The 18496-nt window shown below is 41.5% G+C and overlaps 1 protein-coding gene across 9 annotated transcripts in view; it reads right to left on the bottom strand.

Moving 5' to 3' along the window:
• The window catches only part of GRIP1 (glutamate receptor interacting protein 1), a 682822-nt gene extending 672721 nt beyond the window's left edge, over positions 1–10101 (bottom strand). For all 9 annotated transcript variants that reach the window (XM_019455025.2, XM_053896004.1, XM_053896010.1 and 6 more), the window contains exon 1: positions 9284–10101. In XM_019455025.2, the coding sequence (XP_019310570.2) occupies positions 9284–9341 (58 nt within the window). In that variant the 5' untranslated portion in view covers positions 9342–10101. The remainder of the gene's footprint in view (positions 1–9283) is intronic.
• Between the last annotated feature and the right edge of the window lie 8395 nt (positions 10102–18496).

The raw sequence follows: 18496 nt of genomic DNA, 5'->3' as shown, positions 1-18496 counted from the left end.
TAATGGTCCCTTGGACATTGGGTTGAGATCAGAAGCTTGGACTGGTGAGAAGCAGAAACCGAACAACAGGGCGCAGGAGACAAGGTCGACTCCTAGTCTGAGCTGGACTTTTCCAAGGACAACCAGGAAAGAGGCTGTCTTCCGGTGCAGCTTTGAATGTATTGTAATTTAGTTGCATTATTTGAGTTGTTTTGCAACCAAATGGGAGCCTAACATGGCAAACCTCATAACATAGCTGAACTTCATTTTGGAAGATTTTTTTTCCTGTTTTTAAGTAATCTCTACACCCAATGGGGGCTGCAAATTTACAACCCCAAGATCAAGAGTAGCCAGCCGGGTGCCCGGAGAATTAAGGTTTTTATTTCTCCCCTTTGTCATGTAAAATTAACAGGTTTCACTCCATAACATAATCCCAGGAGGTCAGTATGCCAAGAATCATCCTCATTTCAGAGATGAGAAAAGGAAGTTTCACAGGGGCAGTCTATGACTAGGCCAAAAGATCAGGAAGATGGCTGAGAGAGGACTTGAACCCCAGTTTTGTCATTTTGAGTCCTATATACGAACTATTTTTAAACATTATTCACAGAGCATTTAGTTGTTTTCAGAAAATAATAATGTTAAAAACCCCACCCAATTCTATTAGTAGGAAAGACATTTCCACAACATAATAACTACCATATTTCTCTTTCAATTAAAAAAAAATCACATACCTGGATTAGAAGAACAAATATTGTTAAAATGTCAATACTACCCAAAGAAATCTACATATTCAATGCAATCCGTACCAAAATAACACCAGCGTTCTTCACAGAGCTAGAACAAACAATCCTAAAATTTGTATGGAACCAGAAAAGACCCCAAATAGCCAAAGCAATCCTGAAAAAGAAAACCAAATCTGGAGGCATCATAATTCCAGACTTCAAGCTGTATTACAAAGCTGTAATCATCAAGACAGTATGGTACTGGCACAAAAACAGACACTCAGATCAATGGAACAGAATAGAGAACCCAAAAATGAGCCCACAAACTTATAGCCAACTAATCTTTGACAAAGCAGGAAAGAATATCCAATGGAATAACAACAGTCTCTTCAGCAAATGGTGCTGGGAAAACTGGACAGCGACATGCAGAAAATGAACCTGGACCACTTTCTTACACCATACACAAAAATAAACTCAAAATGGATGAAAGACCTAAACGTAAGACAGGGAATCACTTCTCGGCCTTTTAGCTAAGATCAAGTGTAAACATAAGACAGGAAGTCATCAAAATCCTCGAGGAGAAAGCAGGCACAAACCTCTTTGACCTTGGCCACAGCAACTTCTTACTCAACACGTCTCCGAAGGCAAGGGAAACAAAAGCAAAAATGAACTACTGGGACCTCATCAAGATAAAAAGCTTCTGCACCGCAAAGGAAACAATCAGCAAAACTAAAAGGCAACCAGTGGAATGGGAGAAGATACTTGCAAATGACATAACAGATAAAGGGTTAGTATCCAAAATCTACAAAGAACTTATCAAACTCAACACCCAAAAAACAAATAATCCAGGGAACAAATGGGCAAAAGACACGAATAGACACTTCTCCAAAGAAGACATCCAGATGGCCAACTGACACGTGAAAAAATGTTCAACATCACTCATCATCAGGAAAATACAAATCAAAACCATGAGATACCACCTCACACCTGTCAGAATGGCAAATATTCACAACTCAGGCAACAACAGATGTGGGCGAGGATGCAGAGAAAGAGGATCTCTTTTGCACTGCTGGTGGGAATGCAAGCTGGTGCAGCCACTCTGGAAAACAGTATGGAGGTTCCTCAAAAAAGTAAAAATAGAACTACCCTACAACCCAGCAATTGCACTACTAGGTATTTATCCAAGGGATACAGGTATGCTGTTTCGAAGGGGCACATGTACCCCAATGTTTATAGCAGTGCTATCAACAATAGCCAAAGTATGGAAAGAGCCCAAATATCCAACAGATGAATTGATAAAAATGAATGGATACACACACATGCACACACGCGCGCGCGCACACACACACACACACACTGGAGTATTACTCAGCAATCAAAAAGAATGAAATCTTGCCATCTGCAACCACGTGGATGGAACTAAAGGGTATTACGCTAAGCGAAATTAGTCAGAGAAATACAAATATCATATGACTTCACTCATATGAGGAATTTAAGGTACAAAATAGGTGAAAATAAGGGAAGGGAAGGAAAAATAATATAAAAACATAAGAGACTCTTAAACATAGAGAACAAACTGAGGATTACTGGAGGGGTTGTGGGGGGGGGATGGGCTAAATGGGTAAGGGGCATTAAGGAATCTACTCCTGAAATCATTGTTGCACTATATGATAACTTGAATGTAAATTAAAAAATAAATAAATAAATAAATAAATAAATAAATTTTTTTAAGGATCACTTAAAATTCCTAATTAGTTATAGAAGACTAATGCACAGGATAATAATTATTTTTCCTTTAGGATTAGACGGTATACGAATTTTACATAATTAAAAACAACTAAACAAAACTTGTGCACATTAAGCTGTCACTATGACCCAATCACTTTGGTGGCCTTCTATTTTCACATTGTTCTATCAGATCATGTTTATATTCCCCCCCTTCCTCCTCCCCGACATAAACTTGATGAAGAGGAAATAAAGAAAGGCAACATGAGGTAGAAAGAACACCAGTGTCTATATCAAGGCACTGGGTCTCAAGACACAGTCTGATTCTAATCACAGTCTAAACCAAAAACCTACATGCCCCATGTTTCTTACATTCACCTGTCCTCCTCCTGACTATCTCTGCAGGCCTGAAACAGGGCAGTAGCCTCCTACATGACCCCACCCCTCCAGAATCTCCCTTTCCCCAATCTTTTCTCCTTGTTACCAGGATGACCTTTCCAAGATATAAATCTGATCCCTTCACTTCTCTGTCGGAAGTCCTTCAATTCACCCAACACCTGATGGATGCAATCTGAACTCTTTCATCCGACATATTTAAAGTTCTTCCAAATCTGGCCCTCTCTAGGCTCCTCTTCTCCAACCAGCTTCCCTACCTCATGGGGAAATGAATATTCATATTCTACACTCCATATGCATGGTCTTATTCTACACTTTGGCTCCTTAAGAAACCAATAGTGGTTCCTGGTATAATTTATTCTACAACGCTTTGGAGCACACCATGCCCGCTGCCTGAAATATCCATCCTCACATCCCCATCCAACCTTCTAAGTTCTTCTCCTTCCTTCAAGTCTCTTAACACTTCCTCTGTGCCACCTCTTCAATACAGTCAATCCCTCTTCTCTGCTCCCTTGGCACTATTCTTTACAGGAGAAGAGAGGCTGTACTGAGTTATCTGTCACATCCATGACTCTATAACTACCCATAACAGTCTTCTTGAAAATGGGAACCATGATTTTCTCATCCCTGGTACCCACCATGGCAGTTAGTGGTAAATAAAAGTTTGCTGCATGTATGAAAAAGTGTGGCCTTAGGACTTTCTTCATCTTTGTGACAGTTAGACTCGACTTTATCAATGACCTCATAAAGTTCTGCAGCTTAGTATAGCTTTTCACAAAACCCTGGACTTTTTTTTACTGGTTTATAAAGTTTTTAAAGAATAAAAATTTATCATTTTATCATCAGGACACCTTGAGGTGTTAAGTTTACAGATCTATATCAAGATATCATAAAAATAATGAGTTGCTATTACTGAGCCGGAACTATATGAAAGGTACTATCATAAATTCCACATTTGTTAATTTCATTTACTCCTCCCAAGAGGTAGATGTTATTTGTCCTCATCTTCAAGAAGAGAATACAAAGGCTTTGAGAACTTAAAAGAGCACAGAGCTAGGAAGTGCTGATGGAATTTAAACCCACTGTTGTTTGACTTTAAGTATCTTGCTGTCCACCACTGTGCTGAGTGGAGCTAAGGAATCTATCTAGAATACTAACCACGTTTTCACATTCTTTTCAACACCTGATTTGCTGCTTAAAGTTTAATCGCTGTTGAAATGAAAGACAGTAAGAAATTCAATCAGGTGCATTTTAATCAGCAGATACATTTATTTTTTTTTTATGTTTACTTATTTCTGAGACAGAGAGAGACAGAGCATGAGAGGGGGAGGGGCAGAGAGAGAGGGAGACGCAGAATCGGAAGCAGGCTCCAGGCTCCGAGCTGTCAGCACAGAGCCTGACGCTGGGCTCGAACTCACAAACCGTGAGATCATGACCTGAGCCGAAGTCAGTCACTCAACGGACTGAGCCACCCAGGTGCCCCTCAGCAGATACATTTCAAGAACATTAACTTTCCTTTAAAACTGACGGCACCCTTTGGTCACTGACATGCCTAAACAAGTAGGTTTCTTAAATAAGGAAATTTGTATTGATAAGTTTTTATATTTATATTTAGGTAACCTTTGAATTTATGAAGAAATAGACTTTAACAAAAGATAAATCAAGAGATTCAAAGTCAGGTTTTGCTTTTGCATTTGAATATTGTTCTCTGTTGGACATGTTGCTTTGTATTACTATTACTTTTATATTTTGTATTACTAAACTACTATTATAACTTAAGTGAACGTAAGCAGATCAAATCCTAAAAACCTTAAACCATCAGCCATCATGCAGTATTTAATATAACAGTTTTAAAAACTATGATATTCAATTCTCAATATTCTTTACCAATTAAATTGGTACTTCTTTTTCTTCATGAAAAAAAAAAAAAAAACAATCAGCTTACCACAGAAGAAAGCATTATCTGCTTGGCTACTGGGCCTTCTGATAGATAGCTAGGCTGAGAGTTCAGATGAATGGCTTTAATTAAATAAAATGTTGGCAAAAGAGCAAATGCACAATGGCTATTAACGATACAGTAGTTTCCCAGTTCATCGCGGTGAGGAAAAATACTTAATTCTTATTAATTCTTGCCTTCACGGCAAATACTCTTTGAAAACAAGGAAAACTATGGAATTATAACAAGTAGTTAGAGAAAAGCCATTCACTTAAATGACTGTATTTAAGTTTAACCAAATAATTCTACTTAAAAATATGTTGACATTTTAATCCTTATTGTTAGAGTTAATAAACCTATCTGGTCATTTGTCAAAAGCCCAAAATGTAATTTGGAAGCTTTGTCCCACTATCCATGACTAAAAAACTCTTTTTATAAATTCTTAATGAAAGATTTAGTGTCCACTAAATAGGTCCAAAAAATCCATGTTTTGTGTGTGTGTGTGTGTGTGTGTGTGTGCACGCGCACGCATGCACGCATGTGTATAATGCTAAAAATTCCATCTCAAGAAATACAACTTAACTTCTTTTTTGAATTCTCTCCTTAAAAACTGGTGCCCTAAGTCTTGGCCTTTTAACTTGAGGCATTTTTTTTCATTCTGTGAGCATCAGTTTCTTCATCTGTCAGGGGAAATAATAATACCTACCTTACGGGCATGTGGTAAGGATTGTACCAAATAATGCATGTGAAGTGTCAACCACCATGCCCAACACATAGCAGACTCTCCATGCGTTTTGATTTCTTCTCTTTTCCCCACAGCACTCTCCAGTCAAAAGTCAAATTTCAAATTGGAATTTTTGATAAGCAGGCTGTGTAGAATAGGGTCAACAGATCTCCTTGTGGTGTGGAAAATGAAACAAACCAAAGACAATAATAAAGCACACTACTTAAGCCCCCTGTGCTTTCTCACATATATTTTATAAAAACTAAAGTCTTTATATCCAAAGGGATCCAGAAACTCTCATTCAACAAAACAGAAGCAAAAGCCCAGATATGATAATTCCTACTGAAGTCCAAAAGAAAGTTCTCAAGTTTATTTGTACACCTCCAAAACACATGAGAAGAATAGAAACGCCAGGAGAAAGGGAACTATACAAAATGCATACATTTTCCCCTGGTGTATAAACATACACACACACACACACACACACACACACACACACACACACACACGAATATTTACTAACCAAAGCCACAGAAATCAGAAGGGAAGCTACAAGCCAAAGGAAGCATCATTAATTACCAACATTTTCCTTAACAACTATATTTCTATTACACATGATAAACTAATGAGCAGATTAAAACAACTAATATATTAATCTAATTTGAGTGGGTTAATTAACAGTTTTTAGAGTCCTTTCTCTTCTCCTGAAACATTTAGCCAAAAATGTATTGGGTGACTTCTAAATGGATTGGGTTTATCATCTCAGGCAGAAAATCGGAGGAGGGAGGAGATAGAGAAATGTGCCCTGAATTTTAATAGTATGTCATCGTACATGAGTGAATCTTAACATGTCATTTTGGAAGTAACTGCATTAACTGCAATAACCCATATGCTACAGTTTCTCTGCTCAGCATTGCATGCAATAGCAATAGTTCACTCAATATCATCTTGACAGAAGCCTTCAAGATGAACCCAAGTTAGGAATGGTGTATAGGTATGTCATGAAATTAGACATACTGGCCAAATCTCTCTTTGTATGTGTTACATACCAAGAAGGCAGGTTCCCTAAATCTTTGAGTTGAGATTAGGATATTTTATAAACATTAATGCTAAGAAATACTTGTAAAAATAAGTAGTCCTTAAAGAAGCTAGCAATCTGTATTAATTTGCATTAAGTTTCGGGAAGAGATTTAGCTAAACAGAATCTGCATGAAAAAATGCTATGCTAGAGTAGTCTCCATGATGGGTTTCAGAATGTTTAAATATAAATTGGAGTTGGGTGGGGGGGGATATGAAAAGAGCAATGGTTATGTGAGCACAACCAACATCAGACTTTAATGGTAAGATATTAGAAATGGCATTTTGTCCAATGTTATCCCCAGAGAAAATGTAACATGTACTTGTTCCCTCTATGTTCATTATTTTCCTGACCAACCTGATAGTTCAACATTTTTGTTTATATTTAACAAGAACTAATTCAACACTATTTGAATCATTTAAAATTGTAAATTCCAAAGGGAAAAAAAACCTAAATATAAGCTGATGACAAACGCATATAGAAAAAACTACTCGTTCCAATAATATTCTTCCAAAAGAATAAGCAATTTCAAGCAGTATCCTCTGACATGTGCATTAAAAATCATGCAGGCAGCGCAGTTAATTTAAATATATATGTACATATGTGCACGCACACGCAACTCAAACAGAGACACCAGGTAGGTTTTAAAGAGAACAAAACACATATAATTGTGCATTCCCAGTGAATCAGGACCCCAAAAAGAAATGCCACAAGCAAATCAGATACAATGCTAATTAGAAAAGCATCATATAATATAAGCAAGAAGAAATCTTTAAAGTGTAAAAAGACACCAAGTAACAAACATGCCTGTATTCTCCTATTGGAGAAGGTAAAGAATACCCCATTTCTGACTCAGATTTTTATGTTCTGGAGGAAATTCAGTCTTATCTCCTCCAAGCAGATTAGGTGATCATCTTTCAAAGTTACCATACATTTCTAAAAGACATACAAGTACATTTTGTCACAATTCAAAAATCTACCCATTTCAGCATTCTGATAAAACTTGTCAGAAGTACCACGATTTTTGATGTTTTTAGCAAACAGATCCATTTAACACCAAGTTCATCGTGACATTCAGTGGACAGGACAGACACTCCATGCTTGACAGAATGCTTTCATTTAGCGCTTTTACCTGGTTATAAATTATTAGTACCACTATTTGCAACTTTTAAGATATGATTTCCTAGAGGGAAAACCAGGAGCATTTCTAAAGCAGGGGTGCCTTTTGAATGGGTAAACATAAGGTCCCCTGCCAGAAAGAGTGCTGGAAAATGAATGCACATATCTAATAAGGAAGTGGTTAAAAAGGGATGAATTCCCTGAGTCATTAAACAGGATATAAACCAAAGACAGGTTGTGCCACCTAGAGAAAAACTGGAAATCGTACATTGGCTCTTCAGTAAGTAAGCATTATTTCAAAAGCCTGAAACTTTTGGCATGCCCAATAACCAAACCACCCTCCATACCAACTCATCAAGCTGCCGGAGTTAAGCTCTCCTGACAACTCTGCCTTCTCCACGCACCAGATTTGCCTCCTCCTGCTTTCCTCACCCACCCACCCACACAGCACCGTTTAACCTCAGCACCGACTGCTGCCACAGCCCATGCGGACCCAGCATCCGGAAGCACATCCAATTCTAAAGCATTTTCCTCGAAGCCAAGGCCGGCAGGGGTGGGAGGAGCAGGAGAATAAACCCTGGTGGACCTTGCCAGCCAGGGTCCCTCTGGATGCTAGCAGAGTCACGGCGCACACCTCTCTAGCCCCGTGGGGCCTGTATAGGAAATTCTGGTGCACTCAGTACATCACATCCAGGTTACCGAGCTGAGCTCCCTGGCCAGCCTCTGCACAATCCAAACCACCGTGGAATGACCTCAACAGAACCGAGCCTTTGAGGTACAAAGGCCCTTCAACTTTCCTCTCAAGTCACTTGGAAGCAACGTGCCCAGCACACTTCGTCAAGCAACAAAAGGTCTACAAGCAACCTGGCACGGACAGTCGCCTTTACAAAAGAAAATAGACAGTAATTACGAAAAGCCCGCAGTCCTGCGGTATTAACTTGACAGCAGGGACTGCGCTAGGGCATAACTCATCTCCCAGGCATCGCTCCCAGCCCCAGACCCCCAGCCTAGGGACAGCATTCTCCTCCTCCCCTCCCCCCCTCCGGAGACCTGCGGCAGCGCCCACTTCCCGCCCCGAAGCTCTTCCTCCCCCTGCTCCTCCTCCTCCTCCTCGTCCCTGAATCTCCAGCAACTTTGGGCTTCCTAGCACCATCGAGCCCAGCCAGAGGCAGGGACACCGCGAAGGCGGCCGCGGGAGAGGCAGGAAAGTTTGAAAAGTCACTTAAAACACTGCAGGACCCCCTACCAGCGCCCACCCTGCAGGCAGGCGCCCAGGGTTCCACGTGCAAGCGGGCCCCGGAGAAGCTACAGTACCCCCTACGCCCCCCCCTCGAAAAAATCTTTCCCCAAACGAAAAGTTCCCTGCCTACCGCACCCTCCCTCTTTCCCCTTCTTCCCGCACCGCCCCCCCACCCCCACCGAAGAAATCGGTCCGAGTTCGCACGGCGCCGCCTCTATCCGCCAGCGGCCCCGGAGGGCGCGGCGCCCCTCCCCCGTCGGCGGGTGGACAGGTCAGGGGGAGCTGGGGGAGAGGGAGGCACCGGGGGCGGCCCCTGGCCCGGACCCCCCTTCCCTGCCTTCCCCCGCCCCGTCGCCTCACTCACCTCTCTCCTGCTCTTCCGCCTGCAAGCAGATGGGGATATTCTTCTTCCAGCCCGGCATGGTGTCTGCTCCCTGCGCTCGCTCTCGGGCTCGCTCTTCCTCTCTCGCTGGCCCCCTCTCTCCGGGGCTCGCCGCGCCTCCTCGCTCGCCCTCTTGTGCCGGCCGCTGTGCGCTGGGGGGCTGCTCAGCGGAGCTGGGGCGCCGAGGCGGCTCCCGGGCACATCGAGGCGGAGCCGGGCGCCCCGCGCTCGCCTCAAACTCGCCGGCGGCTCCGGGTGGCGGCGGCCGGGCCGGGCGGGCCGGGCCGGGCTGCCGGGGCTGCAGCAGCGGCCGCCGCGGCGTGGACCTAAGGCCGGGCCGGGCCGGGGGCGGGACGCGTGCAGGCCGAGAGCTGGGGACTGCGGAGCCCCCGGGAGGTGGGCGCCGGCGGGAGGAGTGGGCTCGCGCCGCCGCCTCCTGCCCCTCCTCCTCCTCCTTCTTCTTCCCCTTCCTTGTCTCTCCGCCGCCAGCAGGTGGGACTCGGAGCCGCCGCCGCCGCCGCACAAAGCTCCGCCGGCGGCAGGACTGAGGCTGCGGGCTCCCCCGGCGCCTCTCGGCGGAGCCTCCCCCGAGACGCGCGCGAGGCTGAGCGGGCACGGAGGGGGCGCGCGCGCTCACACCCTCCGCGCCCCGGGCGGCCGGCCTGCGAGGCGCGCCCGGCCCGCCAGGTACCGAACTGGCACCGAGCCGCGGGTGCGGAGTCCACGCCGCTCCGCCACGGCCGCCACTCCTCCCTCCCAAAACCCAGACCGGCGGCTCCAGCGGCTTAGGCAGCGACCTCGCTGAAGTAGGGGGCAGTGTCCTTCCCTCTAGTCCCTCCTCCTCGCCGCTCTCCCCCGCCCGGTCTGTCGCCCCCTCCCCCGAGTTGAGACTTCGCAGCTACGGATTCGCTAACTTCGCCCTCAACTAAGGGAAATAGCAACTTTCGGGATGGCCAGCGCTGGTTCCAGAAATACGTCTTCTGGTGGAGTGGGAAGGGCGTGAGTGGAGAACCTCTTTTGTTTTAAATGGAGCAGGGAGACCTTGGCTGAGTGAATATGTAATCGCTGTCTGCAAGTATCAGAAGGCTTTTAGGATCAGGTTTTATGATTAGTTTCTTTCCCTTGTCATAGGCTTATAGAATATGGGTGGAAGAATGGATATGGGGGAGGGGGACAGCTTACTGTAGAGCCTGGAAGATTCTGCCCAGACATGGGGGCGCTTGCTTGTGATTTCAAAGCATAATGCTAGGAGGGGCTCCTGACAGTCTTCCAGATGACACTTGGCAACTGTCTGCCCTGTGGGGTGATGACATCCATCTGCCTCAAAGCTGGGGGACTGGCTAGATAATCCCTATGTCTTCACCTCCTGAGTGTCTGATGTGGACTGAAGAATTTCACCCCTGAGGCTGTAACTACTGGTGTGTGGTTGTTGGGGACCAACCACTGCACTGTTAGGACTCTCTGTCCTGCAGTTTATTTTGGCCTCTGAAGGAATTGCAGGTCGCGCTCCCAAACTGACATTGGTTCTTGCCAGCCTTGTCTGTCTCTTCTCTTGGAAACATAACCCTACAGCCAGAGAACCACAAATTAAAAAAAAAAAAAAAAAAAGTAAAGATAGGATCTTTTTTTCCACCCCCCCCCCCTTGCTTCTGCATAAGCAGTCTTATCGGGCTGGGATGTTTGCTCCTGCCACTGTCCCTTGGCTGGGTGGCCAGCTGTCATTACAAAACTGCCCAGCTGCCAAAGACAAGCACTATCTCTCCTAAGCAAAGGAGAGGCTCAGGCCCAGGAGCTTCAAAGGTAAAGGAATTGAAGAGCTAAAGGAAGGGCATCGTCAAACCATCCCAGGGGGTTATCAGTAGAAATCCCGTCTGAGCTGCTTAAATCTTCTTTCCAGACTCTTTGAGAAGTAAAATCCAGAAAATCAATCCGAATGTCGCACCTGTTACTCTTAAATGGTCCACCCTCCATCCTGAAATAAACAAGACTCCTTGCTTACTTTTGTCTTGTCTTAATCTTGTTTCAAGATCTAGAACCACCAATCTTATGGAGAGAAAGGCATTTGTCATTGATTCCCCCCAAAGGAACAGGGCAAACCCAGCCATAACCAGGCCAGCTGGTGTGTAGGCAGAGATCTAGCTTTTGACAACATAGAAATAACCACAACATTGGCTGTGCTTGCTTTTTGTTTTAATGGCATCTTAAATAGCCATGTAGTGTGTGGTTGCTCTAACAAACATAACCCAGAAGACCGGTATGCTAAAGTATGGATTGAATCATCCTCATATAGTTACATCACAATCAGTGGTGCATTTGTCCTGCTGAGTAACAGATTACAGTTGATAAGGAATTCCAGCTCACAACGGTTAAAATAATAGTATTTTAACTCAGGGAGACAAAATTCCTACTATGTGTTAGACTCTGGGCTAAGGCTAGAGATACAAGAAGAAAATTACAGTTTAGAAGTGGAAGATCAATTTAATACATTCTATTTGTGTGTTAGGGTGAGATATTATTTTACAGATTGTACAACTGAGACTGGTAAAGAAACTCTTCAAAGTACTTATTGTCCAAACAGTTGTTCATCAATATCCAGTGTCTGGTATCATCTTTGATTGTACATGTAAGTCATCTGTTAGGCCCTGAGCTCTGTCAGGGGCAAATATGGCTTACCTCTTTGCATCTCCATTCCAGGGACAGTAAGCACTTGTCGATGATGGTTGATGATGGTGGTATTTAATCACCCTTAAGCTATGCCTAGCACATCACCCCAGACCCTAATGAATCCTTTTCATGACACTGTGAGATCATTTGCTAATATCAAACCAGGAAAAAAAAAAAACGAAATCATTTAAAACTCAGTCTGTTATATTTATTTGGTTCCATTGTCTAAAGTCATCTCATATTCCAAGCATTATATATAAAAATCTATTCCAACGAAATTGTAGTGCTACTGGGACTTTCATACAGAAGATATCTACCAGCCAGTAGGATATGATACAGTGTTTTTTTCCTTCATCAAGTATGAAAATCAGTGCCTTTCAAAGACTACAACTACAATGCAACGTCTGTTTCTAGACATCAATTCACTTACATTAAGAATTTTTGGGAGTGGGGGCGCCTGGGTGGCTCAGTTGGTTAAGCGTCTAACTCTTGGTTTCAGCTCAGGTCATCTCACAATTTGTGGGTTCGAGCCCCACATCAGACTCTGTGCTGAGCATGGAGCCTGCTTGGGATTCTCTCTCTCCCTCTCTCTCTGCCCCTCCCCTACTCACACTCCCTCTTGCTCTAAATAAATAAATAAATAAATAAATAAATAAATAAATAAATTTTAAAAGGGGGGGCACCTGGGTGGCTCAGTCAGTTGAGTGTCTGACTTCGGCTCGGGTCACAGTCTCTTGGTTTGTGAGTTCAAGCCCCACATGGGCTCACTGTCAGCACAGACCCTGCTTCAGATCCTCTATCCCTCCCCTGCTCACATGCTCCTTCTCAAAAACAAATAAAAACATTGAAAAAAAAAAGAATTTGTGGGAGTGCCTGTCTGGCTCAGCTGGTAGTGCATGTGACTCTTGATCTGAGAGTCTTGAGTTCAAGCCCCCCATTGGGTATGGAGCCTACTTAAAAAAAAGAATTTATGCTCCTTTTTTGAACATAAACTTGTCCAGCCAAGTTATTTGTACAGTTTGAATGGTTTCACGGTCTGCGTTTACACAATTCCATTTCATTTAATTGCCTAACTGGTTACTGTGCACAGCTGATTGCACAGGCCATGGAACACATTCCTAAATGCAGCCTCACTTTATCTACTTTTCTATTTATCATCTTCAAAATAAAATGAAGAAAAGGCATGCCCTCTTGCTACTAGAACCTCCCTCACCTGATAGAAAAGGAGGAAAAACCTGTAAACCAAAAGCTTTACTTTTCATGTTTGATCGCCTTTTCCAGCTTACGTGGACACACCCAGGCCCTTAAAGAATTGACAATGTGTGTGACAGACACAAAGAGCGACTTCCCTTTCATTACCTTTGTACTCTGACAAGTGAGCCTCCAGTCTCCGGGGCCTCCACTCTAACGGAGTGTTATGACTTCTTGGGACTGAATTTCATGAGTTTGAGGAGTCCCTGGGGAGATGTAAAATCCCAGCTGTTCTTCTGGATTTGCTCCAGGGCCTAAAAACATCCACAATACATTTTTTTTAATCGTGCATTGACTTACACGAACACACACACTGCATACTAAGCAACCACCTGAAAGTTTCTGTACTGCTACCAAACCTAACACATCCTTTCTATTGCATGCAGTGCATTTGAAAACTCTTTTCACACCTGATAGACGCTTCGGAGTGGGTACCCGTGGAGTCTTTTAGATGTTGTTAACTCACTTTTAGCTGCAAAACCCTTTTTGAACATTCAAAATGAAAGAAGAAGCTTCCTTGGATAGTTTATCTTCTGGGGGGAGAAAGAGCAGAAAGCAAACAGAATGAGTCCAAGTGTTCTTTATTTTAAAATCTTTGGTTAGGGGAACGTAACTGCGGAAAGGGAAAACAGGAGAAGAAGCTCTAACATGAATAATTTAAGTAAAGCTTATGTGAAAGCAAAAAAAAAAAAAAAAAAAAAAAAGTTCATCTAAGAAAAATAGAGTAAGTTTTAAAATGACAGTACTGGGCAGAGTAATTGGAGTCAGAGAGAGAACAATGGTTAATTTTATGTGTCAGTTTGACTGGGCTACAGGGGTGCCCAGATATTTAGTCAAACATTATTCTAGGTGTTTCTGGGAGGGTGTTTTTAGACGAGATTAACATTTAAATCAGTAGACTGAGTAAAACAGATTGCTCTCCCTAATGTGGGTGGTCCTCATCCAACCAATTGAAGGTCCAAATAGTATGAAAAAGGCTGACTCCTCTCAGACTGAGAGAGAATTCCTCCTGCCTGGATGCCTTTGAACCAGGACATCAGCTTTGTCCTGCCTTTGGACTCGAACTGAAACATCACCTCTTCCTGTGTCTCAAGCCTGCCAGCCTTTGAATGGGAACCACACCACTGGGTCTCAGGCCTTAAGACTCAGACTGGAACTAAAACAGCAACCTTTCTAGGTTACCAGCCTCCTAACTGCAAATCGTGGGACTTGTCAGCTTCCATAATCACATGAGCCACGTTACTGGAATAAATCTCTTTACACACACACACACACACACACACCCTATTGGTTCTGTTTCTCCTAGAAACCTGACTCATACAGAGACCTATCCAAACCCTGCCTCTACCACATACTAACTTTATAATTCTGGGCAATTTATTTAACCTAATTCTATGTTCTCCCCTGTTTGAAATGTAATGCCTATATGGAGATATATGATGGGGATTAAATGAGCTGGTATAGATAAGGCACTTAGTGCAACACTGACATGTAGTTAATTATAGTTGGAGAAAATATTAATGCATTGGTAAAAAAAAATAAATTATGCAGAGCAGACTCTTGGGTTTCATGGGCTTGGCCTCAAAAAATACAAGAACTCCCTAAAATTGTATGCAAAATTGTGTATGTATGTTTATGATTCCTCCCTCCCTCCACACATATATCTGCACATACACGCTTGGGGATACAAGAAAGTGTATAGTCTTCAGTAAGTTCTCAGAGGAATGTCTTTGAGAGAATCCAAAAAGAGAATAAAAGGTCCTGATAAGAATGAAAAGAAGACATCATAATAAATATATATATATTTTCTGCTGAATAAAAGAAAGTATTAATCGAAAAGAGATTTACCTTCCTAAATTAGCTTTAGGATTACTGATACTCAAAGTTCCAACTTTCTCCTCTTTACATTCAAACTTTGCAAAGTCATCTATACTGCTGACACCCAAGTTTTCAACTCTGATTCATTCCTAAACTAACTGCAATTTCTCTCTGTGAAAGGCATTATCATCATTTCAGGCCCCTGGGAGGAAAATCTGAGGAACATTTTGACTCAATCCCAAATCCCCAATTGGTTACCCAATTCTTTCAAATCTACCTTTGAAAGTATTCTGGAATCTCTCTTCTTCCTTTGCCCTGATTCATGCCTTTGTTATCTTTCACCTGGGCAAACCAGGTGAGCCTCTTCTGGGTTCCCTTCTTCAGCCTCTCCTTGCTCCAAACCTTACCATAACCAACCTTATGGCTATTGTTTCCATTTTCGTAACATGATGACAAGTTATCTTTCCTCTGTCTCAAATATCTAACAATTCCTTATACCCACTTCATTTGTCTTCAGCTGCAACTGCTCCCCACAGATGCCTGCCCTTCCTTCCCTCCCTTATTCCTTGAGCTGCCCCAGTACCCCCCAACATATCATACGCTTCCAAATGTTTATAACTTTGCACATTAGAACCAAAACCAGTTGAGTGTCTGAAGCTAAGAGAAATTGTCTTGTAACTAATATGGACTGCAGTCAGAATTTGAATCCAGGAGTATTGGGATCTACAGTTCATCTTTCCACCCCATGCTAAATTTATTTCTATCTCAAACTATACTGTTTCCATCTTTCAAGGCCCATTCATATCCTACCTCTTCTTTGCATCTTGGTTTCTCTCATTTCCCCAACCCTTGGCACTACCATATCTTATTTACGCCATTTTATTGTAACTTATGTGTAAATCTGTCTATCCTACTATACTGTAAGTTTTTATAGGAAAGGATGTGTGAAACAAGCCAATTAATTCTGAAGTATAATAGTCAAGTTCAAATCCATCTTTATGATCCTGGACAATCACTTGCTTCTCCCAGCCTTGTTTCCTTATCTATAAAATACAGATATTAATAAGATTAATCTCATATCATTCATTGTCGAGTGGATTAAATGTGTCGGTACATGTCAAGGACTCAGACCAGTGCCTGGCACACAGGGAGAATCTAATAGATTTTACATATTATTATTGCAGGGCCAGGAATGTGCCTTATGCTTCTTGGCATTACCATAGGCATCAAGCATTTGTACGTCATAGTGTGTGCTCAATAGAGGCTTGCTGAGAAGATGAATATTAAAAATAGTTTTCACTTCCTAAATTAATATCCAATGATCATGAAGACAGAGCCCATTAATGTGCTACCGTTGGATAATTTTACCTAGTTTATTTCAATAAGGTTTGACAACACTTCAAAAAGAAACCTTTTAGGTCAGGATAGAGAACAGTGATTTTTATTATTAGGATTAATATTAGTATTATGAACAAGAGCAAAAATGACTAATTCAATAGAGTTCTAGACATAAACAAGCATTTCATCAAGAAAATTAAATAGATGGTTCCTACCTTCGTAAAAAAAAGTTTCTAATAATGAATCCAGGTTTAGCCCCTTGAGTATCTAAAAAATTAGAGCAGTGAAGTGATTAAGGAAACTGACTTTAGAGGGAAAATTAAGATTGGCAAAGCAATGACTAAGAACTTTTTGGTTGAGATTCATAGAATCAGTAAAGGTTATAAATACTAAAAACAGAAAGGAATTATTTATCATGTTGGCAGGTGATAAATAAAAATAAAGGAAGAAATGAAAGGAAAGGGTAGGTTGGTCAAAAAGCAAGATTTAACCTGTACATACTGTTAGTGAATAGTGAAAACCACTGATTAGGTAACCCTGTGTGCCCACATATTCTACTGGTTAGCCTACAGATTGATACACGATTTTGGAAAGTAATTTGGCAATATATAGGAAGTGCAAACTACATATCATTTTACCTAGTTATGCTATTTTTGGAACTCTCTCTTAAGGAAATTATCAAAGATGAAGGCAAAGGTTTATACTCAAAGATGTTTGTCACATCTTTTTTTATGATGGCAAAAAATGGAAAAGGTCTTAAATGTCCAATAATAGGGAATTGTTTACATAAATTATACTGACTGTAGAAAGGCCTTAAATATCATGAATTTCGGGGCACCTGGGTGGCTCAGTCGGTTAAGCGTCTGACTTCAGCTCAGGTCATGATCTCGCGGTTGGTGAGTTCAAGCCCCGCGTTGGGCCCTGTGCTGACAGCTCGGAGCCTGGAGCTTGTTTTGGATTCTGTGTCTCCCTCTCTCTGACCCTCCCCCGTTCATGCTCTGTCTCTTTCTGTCTCAAAAATAAATAAACGTTAAAAAAAATTTTTTTTTTTTAATCATGAATTTAAAAGACAACAGTGAATTCTCATGATATAAAGTTCAGGGAAAAAAGTTGTTTTTTTTTTTCTGAAATATATGCTATATTTCATAGATTCTAAGAGGCATAGTTTTTCATATTTTTACATATCTAAAGTCCTATGCCTTGTAGTTTCATTGCCTGGGCATGCGTATTAAAACTTGCAGATGGGGGACATCAGCTTTAAGGCAAGTTCTAGAGACAAAAGCATAATACTTTCAAGAAATGCTACGTCACCAACACCTTGGTGGAGACAGAAAATAACTGTGTAAAAAAACACACACATTGAAAAGTCTAAATCACAGAATGAATCAGAAGAGTCGAAATTTAAATATGAAAACATTTAGGAATACCTAACCAATTAATTTCACTTCATTTTTATTTATATAAACTCAAGATATTTGATAAAACTATGTTTAAGGAATTTCTTTCAACAAGTATAAACTAATAATTCTAAGTGGTTAAGCATTGTGTCATAGTATTGGCAGGTTTTTTTCTTGTTTCCTACTAGTACATATAATTATGGTAGATGTTAATATAGATGACTTACTAGATTAATGAAAAACAACATATATATATGATATGAATCCAATTTTTTTAGAGAGAAAAAGAAACATCAACATATGTTCTCTCTGGGTATTATCTGTGAATTTTATTCTCATCTTTTCATACGTTTTTGTATTTTTCAATTTCTCTAAAAAGCAATATTACATTTTTAATTGGAATTTCTTAATAAATATTGTTTTTAAAAACAATAGTGTAAACAAATGTTTGAAGACTTGAGGTTTTTGTTCCCCAACTTCTCTGGAGTTGGAATACCTATCAGCTATTGTGAAGTAAATAGGCTAAGAAATTGAACTTGAGAAGTTTGAGTTTCAGTCTTGCTTCTGCCAGCCTTAGCTATTTGCAAATGATTTGAGTTTCCTAGAATTTTCATATTCCCAGGTGTAAGAAATACAAAATAATGCTCACTTGCCTACTTTGAAGTAACAGTGAGTGAACATCTGGGATGAAATAAATAGATTATATCATAATTGCATAGAGTTTCGG

The sequence above is a fragment of the Panthera pardus genome, unplaced genomic scaffold (assembly GCF_024362965.1).
Source record: "Panthera pardus isolate Hobbes unplaced genomic scaffold, ASM2436296v1 HiC_scaffold_6, whole genome shotgun sequence".
Taxonomy (NCBI): domain Eukaryota; kingdom Metazoa; phylum Chordata; class Mammalia; order Carnivora; family Felidae; genus Panthera; species Panthera pardus.
This window is presented reverse-complemented; position numbering and strand designations above follow the sequence as displayed.